This window comes from Carassius gibelio, chromosome A13 (genome assembly GCF_023724105.1).
Source record: "Carassius gibelio isolate Cgi1373 ecotype wild population from Czech Republic chromosome A13, carGib1.2-hapl.c, whole genome shotgun sequence".
In the NCBI taxonomy this organism is placed as follows: Eukaryota; Metazoa; Chordata; class Actinopteri; order Cypriniformes; family Cyprinidae; genus Carassius; species Carassius gibelio.
Window position 1 is genome coordinate 26,957,855 of NC_068383.1, and position 21,440 is coordinate 26,979,294.

General features: G+C 39.7%; 1 protein-coding gene across 1 annotated transcript in view; it reads left to right on the plus strand.

The window, feature by feature from the left end:
* Nucleotides 1-21,440, plus strand: part of LOC128026719 (collagen alpha-1(XXI) chain-like) — an 87,192-nt gene that overhangs the window by 17,201 nt on the left and 48,551 nt on the right. The window contains exons 9-16 of the mRNA XM_052613982.1: nt 8-70; nt 6,454-6,507; nt 6,601-6,654; nt 6,894-6,947; nt 16,188-16,241; nt 16,788-16,841; nt 16,934-16,987; nt 17,614-17,667. Coding sequence (XP_052469942.1) covers nt 8-70; nt 6,454-6,507; nt 6,601-6,654; nt 6,894-6,947; nt 16,188-16,241; nt 16,788-16,841; nt 16,934-16,987; nt 17,614-17,667 — 441 coding nt within the window. The remainder of the gene's footprint in view (nt 1-7; nt 71-6,453; nt 6,508-6,600; nt 6,655-6,893; nt 6,948-16,187; nt 16,242-16,787; nt 16,842-16,933; nt 16,988-17,613; nt 17,668-21,440) is intronic.

The following is a 21,440-nucleotide window of genomic DNA, read 5'->3' on the forward strand; positions in this document are numbered from 1 at the left end:
TCTCTAGGGAGAACAGGGGAAAACAGGAGATCCTGGTATACCTGGCCCAGCTGGTGCTGATGGTAAGCCTGTGAGTACTACACAGTTTAATACAACCTCAATTTAACTTGAGCACATTACGTGTTCAATGAAGTATCCAGGACTGCAACATGCATTATCTTCTCCAAAAGTGTGTTAGGATAGAAGAGCCCATGGCATTCACCATACAAGAACTCTTGTAAACTGCTGTTTTTATTCATTTCATTAATTTCATTTCAAAGTAAGAATGTTCAACATTTTGATCAAAGGTTGATGCTCTTCACTGTGTGGTCACAAGTCAATAAACACAGAATGGTGCCCAGATGTCAGAAAGCATTACTGAAGAGGGTTTTTTTTTTTTTTTTACACTCTTTTCTAATTTACTTCAATTTCATATATTTATTATTCTTATTTAAATGTGCACTATATTGTTAGAAATGTTTTGGTTTAATGAGTTAAAATTGAGAAATGCTGAAATTAGATTAATGACCTTAACAAAATCTTTAATATTTATTTCTCACTTTGTACAAACAAATAACAGGGATGTTATGTCACAATTTGATCCAATACACACAATACTGATCTCACAATTACATTTTTAATTATTAAGACATATCATGATGATCAAGTAACAAAAGTACTGTTTATAAAAATGCTACATTTCGTATCACATCAGGTATGAACTAAAATAGACTTGGCCCTTCTCCTGGTCACCAAATAAACAGGGCAATGGTGACACCAGGATAGAAATATTCATGATTCTGCTTAGCTAAAAATACTGAATTATGTTAAACACATATTCTCTGTTACAGACTATGTACATTTTAAAGTTTTAAATAATTAAAAAATATATATATTTTTTATATATAAGTATGGTTGCGTGTTGTGAGCCAGGAAGAATAAATCTCATGGTTTGAAGAAAACAGGTCAAATTGGACATTGTAGAATATCAACAGTATAAGGTGTCGCCATCCTGAAGCTTTGCAGATGTCTGCTAGAGAGGCACAAGTGCACCAATGCCCAGGAGGCAGATGGGACACAAGCAACTGTGACTGTGCAGTCCTGTCTAGAAGCCACACATGGAGGTTCCAAAGATCTGGACACGGGTGCTGAAATTGTACCCTGCCCCTGAAAAAGGGGGTTTTTCCTCAGAGGGATTTGCCAGGAAGAGGCTGTCAGGAGGAGCATCAGGTCGAAAAAACTGATCCAGGTGGGCCAGTAGGACACAACCATCAAGACCTGCTCCTCATCCTTCCTGATCTTGCACATATTCCCTGAATATCAACTGTGTGCAGTGATTTGGCAGGTTAGTTGCAAGTTGCGACAGCAATGTAGGCCTCCCTGGTGGTTGATGTATGCAATTGTCACTATCTGATGCAATGGTCAAATGCTCTACAGCATTTTCCCAGTTGACCTGAAGCCCTAACCAACCAAGGTGTCAGATCACCAGGTCCCTGTCCAGAACAATGGGCAAGGGTAGGACCTTGTACTGGTATGCCCAGACCTCGAGGGAAACCAAAGAAAGGAGAATCGATGCACCCACAGAAGTGCAGTGTGATGGAGTGCTGAACCATGACCCTGGAAGAAAAGTGTCCCGATTAACTTACCTGGCTCCATGGATCCTGCAATTGAGTGGCTAGAGATGCAGGCTGGAAGTGATCCAGGTGTGACCCAGAGACTAAGGGAACTGCTCTTTCTTGGAGGAACTGGCTGTTGAGACAACAGCAGAATAGAATGAAACAGAAGACTCTCCACACAGCCCTCCTCTGGGGAAAGAAGCAGTGTATTCATCAAACAGCCCTCTGTGGCCTGGTGGTGGTCAAATGCTAGGGGACAATGTGTTTAATGGCCTCCTCCTGTTTTCAGTCTGCCAAGAGGTGCTGGGAAAGTCCTCCCCATAAAAAGCAGCTTGGGAGATGGGAGCGTCAAGAAAGAGCAATTTGTCCTCACTTCACATCTCCACAAGGTTCAGCCAGAGATGCCCTTCCCGGATAACCATAGTGTACCCTGTTCCATCACCTGTTCCATGCTGTGTGACCTTAGTCACCCAGAGGCAAAGTCAGTCACCCTGCTTACTTACCATGATATACATGCAGGATGGCCATCGCATGCAGGGCAGAGTCTGCCTGTTCAATGACGGACCAGCCTGAGCAGCTAAAGTTGACATCTGCTCATCTGACCTGGATCTGACTGAGCAATCAGCTTAGAGAGGTGATGCTCAACTGAGCCTTCTTCCTCAGAGGACACTGACTCATCATCCGATGCAGCAATTGAAATCCGATCTTCCCTGGGAGCCCTGAATATCACGCTACATAGGTCTTGAGATGGACAAGCGGTATCACTTCGGTATCACTACAGCCCAGACATGTAAGAAAGCAATCTTGGCCACCAGAAGAGGCCAAAAAACAACAGCATCCAGAAACACACTGATGGAGAGAGATCTTTAAAAAGACGTTCACTGCCCATGTTGCTCTTTTAAGGAAAACCATTTTTTTTTTTTTTTGCTGAAGCGCCTGGGGGGAATTGCAAATACCGTCAAAACACTGCTTAAAGCACTGTCATTATCACAAGCATCAAGACAGTGTCCACTTTTCTTTTGCTCTTTTAGAGGTGACGGGAGAGTGATCGCTCAAACACGGGCAACCATTTGGCTCCGAAGCAAAACTCACATTCCACTCGCCAATGTTCATTGGCCTTTTTTTTGTACTTTTCAGTGGTGATCGGGCCTCCCAAGTGAGACCCTTAACATCAGTGTTGACATAACGTCGAATGTGACTGACTGAAACATAACTCCTGACATCTGGAAACCCCAAGCATGAAAAGTTGCAGGGGTCTTATTTATTTATTAGAAAACATAGAGAGATTTAGGATACAAAGACTTTTTTTTTATTTAAAATACAATTTACGTTTTTGTGATTGATATTGCAAGTTGATATAGCCACATTTTTCAATTATGTAGGTAAAATTAATATATGCATTTTATTTTTTATATTCCTTTGAGTATTAATTTCCAGTACTGGGGCTCAGTTACACAAGTTTGAACAATGAAAGCTTTTAAAAACACTGGAGGAGAACACAGTCATTGTTTCCATAATAGTGCTACAAATCTTGCCAAAGGGAGTGAAACTAGATAATGCAGGAAGGAGTTGTAAATGGGTTTGTGGGCATTTGTAGGGTTGCAATTTTGTCTCCAGATGAAGTTTTTCTAAGTTAAGTTGAGTTAGTTTGACTGAAAAATGTGTTGAGCATGAATGACGGAAAACCCACAAAAAAGCTCTGAAAGTTCAGTGAATGTGCAATAACGCAACACCTGGATGCCATACTTGCAAGTCTTCATGTCTTTATGAATGTGTCCACATTTTGCACATATGCCTGTTCATCTAAACCATAAACAGCTGGTGTTTAGTGATGCAAAACAGATTTCACCTCATATATTTTTATGATACGGGTAGCATTTAAAAAATAACCAACAGTTAATGCTTCTAACACAATGTTAAAGTAAATATTACTGTTCAAGCTACCTAAATCTAAATATCTTAAAGAAGCAGGAATATACAGCTTTTGGTTCTATCCACCAATAATGTAGAAGTAACTTTTAATTATAAAAAAATATATATTTTTTTTTAAATCAACTAATGTTCAGTCAAAGGATGTGTTTAACCTATACTCAGTCAACAATTTTTTTTTAAATAATGAGAAGCTTAATTTTATGTAAGGAAATTAATTTTTTGAACAATTACAAATACCCACATCAAAAACATGGCCTTTAACGAAGAATTCAAGGGACTAAAATAAGTCAAGGGACACCAAAGTACTGAATAGCATGTTTGTGGAAAACCTTTTCACTTTCTTTTGTGCAGATGTCTAAGATCACAGTAAGGCTAACTGTTTAAATATATAAAATAATTCTATTGAGGAGAATCTTATGAATATAGTGCCCTTTGAGTTTTGGCAACTGTATACAGTCATCGCATAAAAAGCAGAGAATTATGCAACATTCTCCCGTCAACAATATTTTTGATTCAAAACAAGAATGAAAAAAAAAAAAAAAAAACTGTGGGGGGTTATTTTATGTCTCAAAAACAAAGACACGAGTGTCATCGTCCAGCTGGAGTTTGCACCAATCTTTCATGTAGGCGTGTTCAGACTGCACTTATTGTTGAGTTTTTCTTCTTCTCATCTTTGTGTGTAAAAATGTCCTTTTCAAAAGGTTTTACAGCAACTACATAATCCAAACATAACTATTATAATTTCTTATACAGAAATTCCCATACCTTTGAAAAGAACCACTGGGAAATGAGAAGTGGTTATTATTAAGAAATTGGTACATATAAAAAAAAAAAAAAAAGAATATCCTCTAGGCTCAGTTTTAATATAGACACAAATATAGACAGCAGTTTCTTGTTCTGCTATTCAGAAGCACCTCCACAATGTCAAATATATAGAACAAGAAGTGTCGTCCAATTCTAAACCTAAACCAAAGTTTCTGTTGACCACAAAACAATATATTTTGAAGAATGTTGGTAACCAAGTAGTTGCTGGTAGCCATTTACTTCCACAGTAGAGAAAAAAAAAAACTACAGAATTCAATGGTTACCAACAACATTCTTCAAAATACATTCTTGTGTGTTCAACAGAAGACAGAAAATCATACAGGTTTGGAACAAAATCAAGGTGAGTAAATTCTGACAGAACATTCATTTTTAGGTGAACTGTCCCTTAAAGCTGCATTTCCCAAAAGCATTGATAGCGAACCATGATCTCAAGTTCCATCAGTCCAAACACAGCTCAACGTTTCTGTAATTTCTAATTAGTTTGATGTGAACCTAAATAGAACATGTTATTGAGCAAAATAAGCAGGATAGCATGCAATATATCTGTCATTCCAATACATTTATAATGTCATGTCATGGGCCTAAATGCATGCATTACAAATACTAAAAGAACACCCAGGAGCACAAGGAAAATGCAGGAGAATAGTGAAACAAAACCTATTTTGACAAGAACAGTCAAATACTGAACTGAAAATGGGTTTAAATATATATATAGGGTAAACAAGAACTAAATTAGAAACAAGTGAATAAAATTAGAAACAAATGAAAACATACTTTGAAACCAAAGAAACAGGAAAAGAACACAGAAGCTAAGAACATGGATACCACAAAATGAATACCAAAAAAGTCCTTGAACACAGAAACCTAGGTGCATCTTGGAAATATGCAAATTTATATGAGAGTGAATGCCTTGAGTGTAAGTGCTAAATATGATGTAAGAGAGATGGAATCAAGCATCTAAAAGGAAAGAAAAACAACAGAGAGTTACACTGTTCTTTGGGAAATGTACCTCAGATCAGTTTCTAAGTTAACCTGACCTGACTTTAATTGGTGTTATAAGTTTTCTGAGTTTTACTCTTCTTTTGACAAACATTTGGTAACACCCTACCAACAATAAACCTGCCCCGTACAATGGAAGTGTAATGTTATTCATGTTGCAAAAGTCCCAATAAACATATTATATTTATATAGTCAATATTATCATTTTATATACAAGGTTTGCACAAGGTTCTTGAAATGCTTGAATTTAACTTTTACAAATGTAAAGTCTGATATATCCGGAAAAACAACTTTAGTTGAACAGTGCTTTATATTTAAAAAGAATATGTATATGCAATTTGCACAGAAAGGTATTAATGAAGTCTCTAATGTTATTGACAATATTGTCAGCTAATACTGTGCTAAATAGATCCCCCTTAGCCCACCAAAGATGTATTTTAAGCATGCAAGCTCTTCAGAGTTCATGCTCCAGTAAAAGACCATGCAGTTTGAATTTGAATGCATTACTGTGCAGTTACCTGCATGTAATCACATCCAAGATTAGTTAATTCTGGAACTAAATAAAATATATGAGCGAATACCTATTATTATTAACCTATAAAGCAATTGATTAATGAGACAGCCTTATTTATTTGTCTATGTACTGTACAGTGCAGTTATTTCAAGAACTCAGTTGTGTTTTTTAAAGGTGCTAAAGGCAACTGGTTATATATTGTATGTTGTATTTGTATAATAGGTAAATATCTATATAATATACTTTATATTAATTCCTTATGTAATGTAGGACACTAGATCTCCCATATATTTTGGACACTTTATTCTCAGTTTTGGACATTTTGTGTTTATTTTTTGTTAAATAAAAATCTCTCTTAGGCCTGACGCCACCCCCACTGTGTCTGTCCTTTTCTCCTCCTGCCACACAGTACATTTTCATGCTACATCTCAAACAAATAAGGCAAACTAGATTTTTTATATGATCCCTATATGGGAATAATTACAGTGTGGGGGGACACCTTCTTGTGCTGTGTTCTTCCAAACTGACATTTATATTAATTTGCAAGACTGTGGGTCAGACTAATGTAAGATTCTTTCTTTATTGAAGGGTGTCCCAGGTTTTAGAGGAAGTCCAGGAATTCAAGGCACTCCTGGCATGGAGGTACGAATTCAAAAGTCAGAAATGGACATACTGTACCATATAAAACCTCATACTACACTTGATCATGCTACTTTTCTACCTCTATTTGAGCAGGGGCCACGTGGAGCTGATGGACATAAGGGGGGGAAAGGAAGTCCCGGGGAAGCAGTAAGAAACTATGATTTTTTAAATCTGTCCATTTAATCCATAAATGTTTACAATTTTCATAGTGACAACATACCGAGTCATCATGTATCAAATAATGCTTTAATAAGCCTATTTAATATGCAAATTTGTGCATGCAGATTATTTGAACTGAATTTACTGAAATTATTATTGTCATTATTATTTATCTCTCTCTTTCTGTTTGTGTGTGTGTGTGTGTGTGTGTGTGTGTTTGTCTTTAGGGTGACAGTGGTATCCCAGGTTTACCCGGGCCACCTGGCAAACCAGGTGAAAAGGTCAGTTAAAAAAATGTGTTAAAAGATGTTTAATAAATATTGTAGATGGAATAATTTACTAGGCTTTTTTTAATTGCTGACAGTAAAATAATGGGTACATTTTAATCTACGAAAAATCTTTTAAAACATTTTTTTTTCCTCTGGAGCATTGCTCCAAGATGCTTGTCTAAGTTTTAAAATTGGCCATAATCAGAGATATTTTGCAATTTTGCTTTAATTTAGTGGAAAATCTTGTGGGGAATTCTGTGGAATGGATTTAAAATGTAGCAAAAGGAGATGATGAGAGTACTACACTTTTAATTCCAGTTCCCTTTCAGCCGACAAAATTTGGATATCGCTTCGATAGACCAATCTACTTCGAGTGTAAACTAATGTAAATGAGCCAATGCACTTTGGCATGCAATTATTCCATTCAGCTGCTGCTGATCACAGTGTGAGTATAATAAGGCAGCAGGTGCAATGCATGCCAGCTTTTCGCTTCGGAGCTGAGCGTTAGTATCGTTTTGCACAACTGTATCTGCTGTGAACTACGAGTTCAGCATGCTCTCAGAAGGTTTGTGTGTTTGCAAGATGTCACTTCAGTGGTGGTCGTTCCCGAGTCGAGTGGGTTGCGCACCTCAGGCTGCACTACCCCCTGTCATGCTGCAAGCGGTCAATTCCCCTGTGCATATCAGCACTAAAAGAGCATTTCCTAGGCAGTAGCATGGGTGGTTTGAAGATTACCATGGTGGCAAACCCTGCTGGGAACCAACCCTCTGGGGACCATCACTCCTCTTGCACCTCCGATCCAATGGAGCAACCCACGGAACGTGCAGGGCCCTCTTCAAAGAGCATACCAGCGGTATCCAGTGGGCCTCCCCCCGACCAGATTTCTATCTCAGCATCAGAGGGAGATTCACCTTTTACTGCCAGAAACTGGCCAGTAGCGATGCAATTGTGTACCAAGTCTGCCTCCTGCTGGCAGGGAGACCCTTCCTGTAGGAGGGCCTGGCGGAGAATCTGGAAATCTCGACGAGAGAGTGGTTTTCTCTATCTCTGATTCCCAGGGGGAATCAGAGCACCAGATGGCCAAGCACCAGATGGCAGTAGCGGGTGGTTTGAGAGCGTCAACAAAGGTCCTCCTCAGGCACCTTCTGCCAACCTGAGCAACCCGCTCACAAACCACCCGAGTTGGGTCCATGTGTTCCACCTCACTGCCCCACTGCGGGTCTCGCTGGCTTCTACAGACCATCAGCCTCGGCTATGTACATTTACATTTACATTTAATCATTTAGCAGACGCTTTTATCCAAAGCGACTTACAAGTGAGACCAATAGAAGCAGTCAGGTCAACAAGAGAACAACAACAGTATACAAGTGCCATGACAAGTCTCAGTTAGTCTAGTATAGAACGCATAGCCAGGTATATATATATATATATATATATAATATTTTTTTTTTATTAAATGAAAAAGACAAGAAAAGGAAAAGTACTGGTGTTAGTAGGTTAAGTGCAGGTGAAAAAGATGAGTCTTTAGATGTTTCTTGAAAATGAGTAAAGACTCAGCTGTATGAATTGAGATTGGGAGGTCATTCCACCAGCTGGGCACAGTCCAGGAAAAGGTCGGTGAGAGTGATTTTGAATTTCTTTGGGATGGCACCACAAGGCGTTGTTCACTTGCAGAGCGCAAACTTCTTGCTTGACAGTACATGCAGGAAGGCCCGCCAGGAGAGCATTACAATAGTCCAGTCTGGAGAGAACAAGAGCTTGGACAAGAAGTTGGGTTGCTTGCTCTGACAGGAAGGGTCTAATCTTCCTAATGTCGTATAAGGCAAACCTGCAGGACCGGGTCGTTGTAGCAATGTGGTCAGTGAAGCTTAATTGATGATCCATCACAACTCCTAGGTTTCTGGCTGTCCTCGAAGGAGTTATGGTTGACGAGCCCAGCTGTATAGAGAAGTTGTGATGAATCAGTGGGTTAGCTGGAATCACCTATAGTTCAGTCTTTGTAAGGTTAAGCTGAAGGTGATGGTCATTCATCCAGCTAGAAATGTCACTCAGACAGGCTGAAATGCGAGCAGCTACCGTCGGGTCATCTGGCTGGAATGAGAAGTAGAGTTGGGTGTCATCAGCATAGCAGTGATAAGAAAAGCCATGCTTCTGAATGACAGATCCTAAAGATGTCATGTAGATGGAGAAGAGAAGTGGTCCAAGGACTGAGCCTTGAGGAACCCCAGTAGCAAGGTGGTGTGACTTTGAAACATCACCCCTCCAAGACACACTGAAGGATCTGTCAGAGAGGTAGGACTTAACCCACAGGAGAGCAGTTCCAGAGATTCCCATGTTTCTGAGGGTGGACAGGAGAATCTGGTGATTAACAGTGTCAAAAGCAGCAGACAGGTCCTGTAAGATGAGTACCAAGGATTTTGAAGCTGCTCTTGCTAGTCGCAGGGCTTCAGTAACCGAGAGCAGAGCAGTCTCAGTTGAGTGACCACTTTTCCAGCCAGATTGGTTGCTGTCCAGGAGGTTGTTCTGTCCAAGGAACATAGAAAGCTGGTTGAACACAGCTCGCTCAAGTGTCTTTGCAATGAATGGAAGAAGGGATACCGGTCTGTAGTTTTCAAGAACTGCTGGATTTAGAGATGGTTTCTTGAGCAGTGGGCTTACCCGAGCCTGCTTGGATGCTATGGGAAATGTTCCAGATTGAAGAGAGGAGTTGATAATGTGAGTAAGTGAAGGTATGACTGAAGAAGAGATCGCTTGAAGGAGGTGAGTGGGGATAGGATCAAGTGGACAAGTAGTAGGATGATTGGACAGGAGAATTTTGGAGACGTCCATCTCTGAGAGTGGGGAGAAGGAGGATAAAGAGTGTGCATCGGTCATTGTGAAGTTTTCCTCAGTCTGTGGTGTGGAGAATTGGTCACTGATGGATCTTGTCTCATTTGTAAAGAAAGCTGCAAAGTCGTTCGCTGTAAGAGTCAGAAGAGAAGAGAAAGTCTTGAAGAGTGTCTGAGCGTCACAGCAGCTGTTAATTTTGTTGTGGTAGTAGGATGTTTTAGCTGTGAAGACATTTGCAGAGAAGGAAGAGAGGAGAGATTGATACACACTGAGGTCCGTAGAGTTCACTATGTGATTCAGTTCACCCGGCATCACCCCAAGTTCAGCGGAAAAGCTGTGCACCTCAGCACTAAAAGGCAGTAGCATGGGTGGTTTGACTGGCCAGCGCTTACCAGGCTGTCTCGCTGGCTTCTACAGACCATCAGCCTCGGCTATTCAATTCAGTTCACTCGGCGTCACCCCAAGTTCAGCAGTATCCGCCTAACTACAGTGAAAACTTCTGATGCCCCTGTTCTGCGGGTAGAGATTGCAGTCCTACTGGTAAAGGACACGACAGAGCCGGTCCCTCCAGCCAATATAAGGAAGGCGGTAGGTTATGAACGATCTTGGATCTGCGAGTTTTGAACTGGGCCCCTCATTGGCTACCGTTCAAGATGTCGACACAGAAACACATCTTTGGGTGCGTCCGTCCCCAGGATTGGTTTCCAGCGATTGACCTGAAGGATTCGTACTTTCATGTATCGATCCTTCTACATTACAGACGTTTTCTGCAGTTTGCATTCAAAGAACAGGCATATCAGTACAAGGTCCTGCTCTTCGGGCTGTCCCTGTTTCCCCATGTCTTCACGAAAGTCGCGGAGGCAGCTTTTGTTCCACTTAGAGAGCAGGGTGTTCACATTCTCAATTATCTAGATGATTGGCTGACACTAGTACAATCTCAGGTTTGAGCACAGGGACCTGGTGCCCTTGCACCTCAGCCCTTGCACCTCCCTTTTGGGTCAACTCGGAAAAGAGCAAACCCTCACCGACGCTGAAGATATCTTTTCTCATTATGGAGTCGGATTCGGTCTATAGAGGAACGTGCATGGTTGGTGCTAGTCTGCCTGAATACGTTCAAGGGCAGGACAGCGGCCCCACAGAAACTTTTTCAGAGGCTTCTGGGGCATATGGCGGCCACAGCGGCACTAACACCACACATCCTGTTACATATGAAACCGCTCCAGCACTGGCTTTATGGCCGAGTCCTGAGGTGGGCGTGAAAGCGCGGTACTCACCGGGTCCAAGTTACAACGGCCTGTCACCAAACCCTCACCCCGTGGTTAGATCTTATGTTCCTCTGGGCAGGAGTGCCACTAGAACAGATCTCCTGGCATGCTATGGTTTACACAGATGCCTCCACCTCCGGCTGGGGGACCATGTACAATGGGCATGCAGTCTCAGAGGTTTGGACGGGCCCACACCTGCAATGGCACATCAATTGCTTAGAGTTGTTAGCAGTGCACCTTGCCTTGAAACGCTCAGGTAGACCTGTTCGCTTCTCCAGAGACCTCTCACTGCCAGCTGTTCTACTCCCTGATGGATGCACTGGTGCATTTCCCACTGGTGAGCCTTCTCACACAGACACTATGCAAAATCTGGGAGGACGAGGAGCAAGTCTTGCTAGTGGTGGCGTATTGGCCCACTCGGACCCGGTTCCCCAGACTAGTGCTCCTTGCGACAGCCCCTCCTTGGCCGATTCATCTGAGGAACGATCTATTCACTCAGAGACAGGGCACCGCTTGGCACCCACGTCCAGACCTTTGGAAACTCCATGTCTAGTCCCTGGATGGGACGCGGAGGTTCTAGGCAGTGGTGGAAAGAGTACTGAAATTTGTACTTAAGTACAAGTACTGTTACATTGATGAAAAAATACTCAATTACAAGTAAAAGTACTGCTGTCAAAACAGTACTTAAGTAAAAGTAAAAAGTACTAATCTCAAAAAATTACTCAGAGTACAAGTTACTAGTTAATTTTAAGCTGGTGATATTTAATTACCAAAAAGTATTCATATTAAAGATCTATGTGGATGGATAATAGCAACTTTAAACAAAACCCACTTTTATACACACTACATACAGACTAAAATTCAAAAAGTGAAAAAAGCATAGTAGGACCCCACTAAGAATATCTGCTTTTTACGTCTGAAATCATCCTTCACCACGTCTGGGACCTAATGTTATGCCAGAAACCCCCCAAAAAACAACAAACTTATTCAGCTAACATATTAGTGTCTGAGACACTGTGAGCCAGAAGACTGTCATGTGCAAAGGAAATTACGCTTAGCTTAAATACATAATATTAATGAAATAGTGTTAATAAATGAGATAGTTAATAAATGAGATAGTATTCTCAAGTGAAATGAGTAGAGGCTAGGATCCGGGAACAGCTGTCCTAACATCATGACTTAACAAGAGGATTCTCCCAAGCCATCAAACTGACTTCATCAGAGCAAGAATGCCATTCTTGAGCCGGAAGCGACGGCAGACAATTTTTTTCCCCAGTGTATTGACTTGCATGGTTAAATTGTTTGCTACAAGACTAGTACTGTGCACTAAAAAAGCAAGTATAAAGCAGGGATCCGATAGATCCTTCAGCGTGTCTTGGAGGGGTGATGTTTCTAAGTCACAACAACTTGCTACTGGGGTTCCTCAAGGCTCAGTACTTGAACCACTTCTCTTCTACATCTACATGACGTCATTAGGATATGTCATTCAGAAGCATGGCTTTTCTTATCACTGCTACGTTGATGATACCCAACTCTACTTCTCATTCCAACCAGATGGCCTGATGGTAGCTTCTCGCATTTCAAAATCTGAGTGACATTTCTAGCTGGATGAATGACCATCACCTTCAGCTCAACCTTACTAAGACAGAACTCCTGGTGATTTCAGCTAACCCATTGTTTCTTCACAACTTCTCTATACAGCTGGGTTCGTCAACCATAACTCCTTCCAGGACAGCCAGAAACCTAGGAGTTGTGATGGATCATTAGTTAAGCTTCACAGACCACATTGCTTCAACGACCCGGTCCTGCAGATTTGCCCTATACAACATTAGGAAGATAAGACCCTTCCTATCAGAGCAAGCCACCCAACTTCTTGTCCAAGCTCTTGTTCTCTCCAGACTGGACTATTGTAATGCTCTCCTGGGGGGTCTCCCTGCATTTACTATCAATCCTCTGCAATTGATCCAGAATGCAGCAGCAAGGGTTGTCTCCAATGAGCCAAAAAAGCTCACGTTACTCCTCTCCTCATGAAGTTACACTGGCTACCAGTAGCTGCTTGCATCAAATCCAAGGTATTAGTGCTTGACTACAAGACGACCACTGGCACGGCACCAACATACCTAAACTCACTGGTTACATCATATGCATACATCATATGCTCTGCAAGTGAACGGACCTTATCCTGGACTGTGCCCAGCTGGTGGAATGACCTTCCAATCTCAATTTATTTTAATGAGTCTTTACTCATTTTCAATAAACATCTAAAGTCTCATCTTTTTCGCCAGCACTTAACCAACTAATACTAGCACTTTTCCTTTTCTTGTCTTTCATATTTATGTAAAAAAATAAATAAATAAAATGCATATGCGTTCTGTACTGGACTAACTGAGACATGCCATGGCACTTGTATACTGTTGTTGTCCTCTTCTTGACCTGACTGCTTCTAATGTTCTCATTTGTAAGTCGCTTTGGATAAAAGCATCTTCTAAATGATTAAATGCCCTGGCTTTGCTCTGTCCCATCCGAGCATTGAGATGCTACATAGACCATACACAAAGCTTCAGGACCTCAGACCAGCTCTTTGTCTGTTATGGAGGACAGCAGAAGGGGAATGCCATCTTTAAGCAGAGGATGGCCCACTGGATTGTGGATGACATAACTCTTGCTTATCAGCATGGTTTTGGTCTTGGTGGACTAGATCTGCTATGCTGCTACTGCTGTGAAGCAAGTAGACTTGCTTTTGCTAAATCCACAGATCATAAATAAAAGGAAACACACTGCTGCAGCTGCTGCTGCTAGAGAGAGATCCCCCCATAATAGATCTAGGCAGGTTGTGCTGGGGAGGACTACCGGACATTCAAAATACATCCAATAGACTACTGTCTTGTCCTTAAAAATGTGCGTCCCTGTCATTGGATTGCAATTGGATAAGGGGCGTTCACAATATCTATTCTCAGTATGGCAGCCGCAATGGATGGATAGACTAACAAAACATGAACTAGCGATCTGAAACAATGGCTGAAAGGGTAAGGATGAGGTGACCAGACGTCTAGTTTTCCCTGGGAGTCACAGTTCATTGTCGATTAACTAAAAGTTAGTGAAGGTAGGAAAGGCGGAATCGTGCTGATAGCGGTGCTCTCTCTTCAGTTCTCATATACAGCATGCGATCAATTCTTGGGGTTCAAATACACACGTCTTTCGTGTAGAATATCTCACGACAATAAAGCTATGGATTAAGTGAAGGTGAACAGGTGTGTGTAGACCGAACGTGTGTTAGTATTACATGCATGCCGTCTTAAAGGGACAGCATTCTTAATAAAGTACCTAAAAGTGTCATTAATGTTAACCAACAGATATTAAATAAATATTTTAAGTAAACCTAATGTATCTGAAAAAAAGAGTTTAATTTGAATCTATTTCATATTTGTTTTATCTTGTTCTGCTTCTTTTTAAAAAAATTATAAATTATTAAATATACATGAACAACTATAATTTTTTATAAGTTGCTCCTTTTTCACTACTATTGAAGGGATAGTTCACCCAAAAATGAAAATTGTCATTTATTCAATTATTTCCAAATTCAATCCTTGATTCAAATTTATCATAGAGTACATATAGAAATAACTACCAAAATAAATGTTGGTAACTGCAGTTTGACTCAAAGTAATGACTAAAAGTTGACAAAAAATACTTTAGTTAACCTTCTGTCAACTAAAACTAGACTAAAACTATATAAGACTCATATGAAAAAAATATGATTAAGACTATTAAACATTTTCATCTCTTGATAAAGTCTAAGACTAAATAAAAAATCCCTGTCAAAATTAACACTGGAGCTGATTAACTCGATGGTTCTCAGTCGGAAAAGGGTGGATTGCCCACTTCAGGTTGGTGGAGAGTTCCTGCCTCAAGTGAGGGAAGGATGGAACGTGAGATTGACAGACGGATCGGTGCAGCTTCTGCAGTAATGCGGTCGCTGTACCGGTCTGTCGTGGTGAAGAAGGAGCTGAGCTGTAAGGCAAAGCTCTCGATTTACCGGTCAATCTACGTTCCTACTCTCACCTATGGTCATGAGCTGTGGGTCATGACCGAAAGGACAAGATCCCGGATACAGGCGGCCGAAATGAGCTTTCTCCGTCGGGTGGCTGGGCACTCCCTTAGAGATAGGGTGAGAAGCTCGGTCACTCGGGAGGAGCTCAGAGTAGAGCCGTTGCTCCTCCACATCGAGAGGAGCCAGCTGAGGTGGCTCGGGCATCTATTTCGGATGCCTCCTGGACGCCTTCCCAGGGAGGTGTTCCAGGCACGTCTCACCGGGAGGAGGCCCCGGGGAAGACCTAGGACACGCTGGAGGGACTATGTCTCCCGGCTGGCCTGGGAACGCCTCGGGGTCCCCCCGGAAGAGCTGGAGGAAGTGGCTAGGGAGAGGGAAGTCTGGGCGTCTCTGCTTAGACTGTTGCCCCCGCGACCCGGCCCCGGATAAGCGGAAGATGATGGATGGATGGATGGATGGATGGATGGATGGATGGATGGAGCTGATTAACATGTACCCAGTAAGAGACAAAGTGCTAGTAAGAGGATATGCATTGCGTGCATGTGTGGCAACCATTGGAATGTGTCAGGCTTATAGGCACATGGTATTTATAATTAGAACCTGATTGGTTGGGAACATAATTTTGAATGAACCAGTTAGAGCGCTGATAGAGTTTCATGGCTGAACTACTCATTTCTTTCAGAGATTCAGCAAAGAAACACTCAGCCATAATTGAAATAAAATGGGTCATTTTATAAATGAAAAGGGAGGTGACACACACACACACGCACACATGCACACACACACACACACACACACACACACAAAGAAAAAAACAAAGAAAAATATTAGAAAAAATAAAAATAAAATAAGGATTTGTGATGCTCAAAAACAAGTTAATTGAGGAATTCCTGGAACTCTGAATGATTAAATTAACTTAAATTAAGCCAAATGTAGAAAGTATGGGGGAAAATAATTCAGTCGGGTCAAAAAAGACCCATGTTGTGCATCAAAGGGTTACATAAAGTTCATCCTGATTATTTATATTTTCTAAGGCAAAATAAAGCATTAAACATTTTAATATATTTTCACTGTAAACTAATTTTATTCATTATTTTTTCTCTCTAGGGGTCTGCTGGCAATCAAGGCATACAAGGACTACCAGGCAAAGATGGACAAATGGTATGGATAGTTTCCTCTTAATTTTCTTAGCAATAGCATAAAGCTTCCCCTTTTTATTTCCAGTTCTCTTTGTTCTCAAAAATGGATGTTTCATTTTTTTTTTTTTTTTTATCTTTAAGGATCATTTTGGTCACTGCTTCTCTTCACCTGACCAATAAAGCTTTGTAGTGTTATTTTAAGTCTATTTACTTAAACAGTGACTTTGAATCTGTACTGTACCTCAGCTCTTCACTGGACTTCTTCTTAGCCCACTTCATATCTATATTCCCTCTGGGATAATAGCTGCTGAACAGCTGGAGTTTTGCTGATTTATTTATTTATTTTGCATGACTACGGTTATTAAATTAGTCCCTGGCTGAAAAGTACTAATATAATGTTTAAATAACACATGATTTACTTTTTCGGGAGTTGCTGGTTTGGATAAATAAAACAATAACTTCACAAATCAAGTTTTTGATGGCTTGAACAGCAATTCAACATCATTTGTTTGTTATTTTCCAATACTCTACAATTAAAACTCATTAACAGACCTATTGTCTATTTTAGGGTGAAAAAGGGAGTAGAGGCCCCGCTGGTCCACCTGGATATCCAGGAGAGCTTGTATGTTTACCACTCAATCGTTTCTCCACTTCAGTTGTGTAAGTGGCCAGTCATTATGCTTTGATGCCATTTTTGTGTGTGTTTCTATCAAGGGAGCACCTGGCAGGGATGGGAAAGATGGAATTCCTGGAGGAATTGGTCTAAAGGTCTGTACTGATCCAGCTCTTCTCATTGTAAAAGTCTGAACCTGTTTAATGGCTTCTTTAAACTGTGTACATGGACCATTGAGAATATTTGGCAAGCCCATTTTGAGGAGGCTACACAGAATTCCAAGATGCAGTATTATTTGACAGAATTACATGACACATATGCTAGTACAGAATCTACTTATGGAAATCTATAAAAAAGGTTTGCCCCATTGTTTTCTCTTTCATGATGATCTACACTGGCTTTTTCCAGGCTTACATATGGCTTTTATTAAACCAAACTGTTCCTCACCATCATGGTGGTGGATAAATCCTGGATTATTATCTGATTAGTTTCAGATTTTTAAACATGCACTACTCCCTTAAAATTCATGTTTATTTATTCAAGCCAGAGAAAAGCAATAAAGTTATTCTGGGCATCACTGACTCATTCCATGTTTAATAATGATTATGTAAAAAAAAAAAAAAGACATTGTTTAAGATTTCTTGCAGCTTAATCATAAGTCATGTTAAACCAAGAAAGACACTGTTTGCTGCCTTAATGTTATTGCCAACAGATTTAGTGGCATGCCATTTTTAATCAGCAAAAGTAATTTATTCTGACTATATGATCTTTATCTCTTCAGGGAGATCCAGGACTGCCTGGAATTCCTGGAGTAGATGGAAGAGAGGGACATCCCGTGAGTATATTTTAAAACAAATAAGATAATTGCCAGGTGTTTTAGTGGGTGGACCACATTGAAGAGCAAGCTGTTGAATAGTACCACACCGCATTTAAGCAGAGAAACTCATGAGGAATACTCCCTTTTTACCTTATCTAATACAACTCTCCAGTTTGGCTGAATGAAATCACATGATTTGAAGTCTTATTGGTGGTTAAGTCTTTGCACCTGGAATGAGCAGAAGAAAATGTCATTGTAGCCTGGGAAAAACTGTGACTCAGCAATGCAGTTCAGGAGACTAGCAGTGATCTCATCTTTAAAGAAATGGGTCTAAGAGCCATAGATTTGTCTAGCTCTATTGGGAGAATGTTTCAAGTATAATGAAAGCCAGCTAACTAGAGCCATCTAGCTGGTTTTGGGACAAATAGCAAACAGGTCAAATCTATACAAGGCATTTTCTTTAACTTTAGATGATCATGTTCATTATCAGCATTTCCTTTAGGACCCAGATTTTATACTTTTAAATTAACATTTTACATTAATCATACAATAGTAGCACAAATGTCCATGAAACCAAACATCTTCTTTATAGAATTATTCAATAATCATCAGCAATATTTTATCATGCTAAAAGCCTTACATACAGTACAAAAGTATTTCTGGAGAGGAAGATTAAAATAAAAAATTTAATTTTAAAATTAAAATTTAGAATATCATGGAATGTTTTTTTTCTGTTCTTAATATTTAATTGGTTCTCCCTTGTTTTTGTTTATTTTCAATAAACTTTGTGCATATGTTCAAGGTTCAAGGTTTTCATTTGGATTAAGGAGCACTATCCCTTTGCTGGTGGCTTTGTTGTGTGCGTGGTGTGTTTGGGATCATTATTGTGTTAGATATAAGTAAAACTGGAGGTTCCTGATAATTGCACGTTTCATCCAAGACTTTGGAAGGAATGCTGCTGCATTCATACATTGACATGACTTATAATATCCTGTACAAACATTAACTAGTCTTCTTTGGTCCAGTGCTCTGAAATAAAACTGCTCACAGTGCAACCAGCAAACAAGCAATATCCCAAGTATATTGAGCAGATTTAGCCATTTTGGTAATATCCTGCATGGCTGCATGAGGACAGATCTTTCCCCTTGGCCATTTTCACTAAAACCCACATTTAACATGTCGATTAAATTAGCTAACACCTCCCACAGGGATCGACTGAATTAAAGGTTGGGAATAATGAGTACAAGTTTGTGTGTCAGCTTTTGCATCATCACAAATGAAACAATTGACATTTGAAGCATTTACATTTAGTTTTACACCCCAAGTACAACTGTGCAATAGGTTTACAAAACTGAAAACATTTTTTATATTTTTGAATACAGGACTAAGATGTCAGTTTTCCTAAAACAGCTGACCAGCCACTGACAGCCATCACTTTTGGCCTCTATTGTAGTAGCTAGTGAGATTCTATTATGATTAATTTGATTTAATAAACTGAGTTTTGGCTAATTTTTATTGCTTTATTGACATTAAAGAATCATAGGAATAAGACTAGCACTTTATTTTATAGCCCTGTCCCGCATGTATGTACTATGTGCTTATTATAACATTTACAATAACTGGGTAATAACTAGGTACTAACTCTGAACCTACTCCTAAACCTAACCTTAACCAACGTAGTTGCCATATACTGCCAAGTACTTTCTTACACATGCTGTAAAATAAAGTATAACCAAAATTATAAAGATATCAAAGCATAGACAATGTGATGATGCCCCCCTTGAGTTTTCAGACTGAAAAGTTCTGTGGGCTACGTTTGCATTTATCTAGTTTGGGAAATAAAATAAGGCTCTTTTTCCAACAAGTTTCCATGGTGTTTAACTGGTCCCTACAGAGCAAACTCAGACCAAACATCTGCTTCCGCTTATCGTGGAAAATGCACCAAGGTGGCTTTTTTGGATATGCCAAAATTTTAAAACATTGTTTATTTTGATGTTCATTCATAAATCACTGGACCAACTTTTACTTTTATATTCAGCCTCTGAGGAGGCTATTTAAATGATATAGACTGGTATAGAAAACAAACAAACAAACTCATAAACACACAATGGCCCCATGAAGTATCTGAGCAACTGGTAACACTTATTGTCGGTTCATGTTATCTTATATAAATTGATCTTGTATCAAAATGATATAAACTGTTACCAGACAATTAACAATTAAAAATTTAAACACTTAAATTAGATTAATGTCATTGTATTCTGTGACAAAATATCAAACATATATGTATAAAAAATTGACAATAAACAAATGAAGACCCTCCATGCTATGTTTTATTTGTTCAATTTTTTGTGTGTACTTGCCAGACTTTTGACAGACGCAAAACACACACACAAAAAAAAAACTAAAATGTATGTATGGTATATAAGACCTTTAATAATTAGAGCTAAAGTGTGGCAACTATAAATTAATCCCATGTTTGTTTTAAGAATATGAATTAGTCATATGAGATTAAGGGCTATTGGTAGTGCTTGAGACGTTATTGGTTATTCAGTCTAATAGAAAAATAAAAATACTGAAATTTGACAGACTGCTGAGTTCCTGAATATGAGTCCTCTGCTTTCGCTTGAACTGATTTGCAGAAATTTGCTGTTTGTGTATTACCACCCATTTCTGAAAAAAAAAAAAAAAATCACCTGTTGCTTCTGTTTAGTAAAGGCTTAAAGGCTTTATTTTACATGACAGACTAAAATAATGAGTAATTCCAAAGACATTCAGTCATTTTAAAGGAATTAACAAGAAAGTAAGAATCTATTGCTTTCTGTCTGTTCACATATGTGTAAGATACATTTACAATTAATCTTTTCAAGCCTTTGTAAATGAGCTCATGCATTCTTTCTTGTCATAATCCCAGTCAGTATTCAAGTGCAGTGATTCCCAACCCTGGACCTCCACAACACTGCAAATGTTTGATGTCTCCTTCATCTAATACACTCATTTCAGGTCTTGGAGTCTCTGCTACTGATCTGGTGACCTGAATCACGTGTGTATGATTAAGAAGATGCTAAATGTGCAGTGTTGGAGGGCTCCAGGAACACAGTTGGGAAAGCAGTCAGGACACAACACACACTGAAAATATATCTGCGCTTAACTGATTCTTAGTCACAAACTCAATCACTGCTGACTAAACTCAAAAAATGTATTAGCCAGTGGCTTAGTGACAGACATCGTTTGGTCTAAATCTAGTGATTTACAAATGTAGAGGGTTGAATGAGGCTAGAGCTTTTCTTAGAACTTCTTGTACTAGGTTAATACAAGTTGATACCTGTTGTTTAATGCAATTGCATTCATATATTTTTAACAGTGTCTTAAATGTCGACTCTTCTGTATATTTTATATCTTCTCTCTGTGGATAATGTTTGAGGACCTGCTCAAAAAGTGCCTGCCAATAACAATTTATATCAATTACATCAACATTTGCGGTACTGACATCTAAACACTGTACTTGGCAATAGTTTTCTAAATCATTTGTGCACTGATTCTTCTTTCACTCCAGTATGTTCAGAGTCCATTGTTGAATTCTGGCAGATGAAATCAAGACAGCTGTTTCTCAATTCTTTTTCAGTGGAACTCACACTGCGTCCTCTAGTGGTCACTATGGGGAATGTTTTCATTGTGACCGGTGTCTGAAGCACGTCTAAACATGACAATAACATTGGACGTTGACTGCCATTGACAACACCACGGTATATACGTGTAGTATAAAAGGGCACTGGAAGAGCATTTCATGT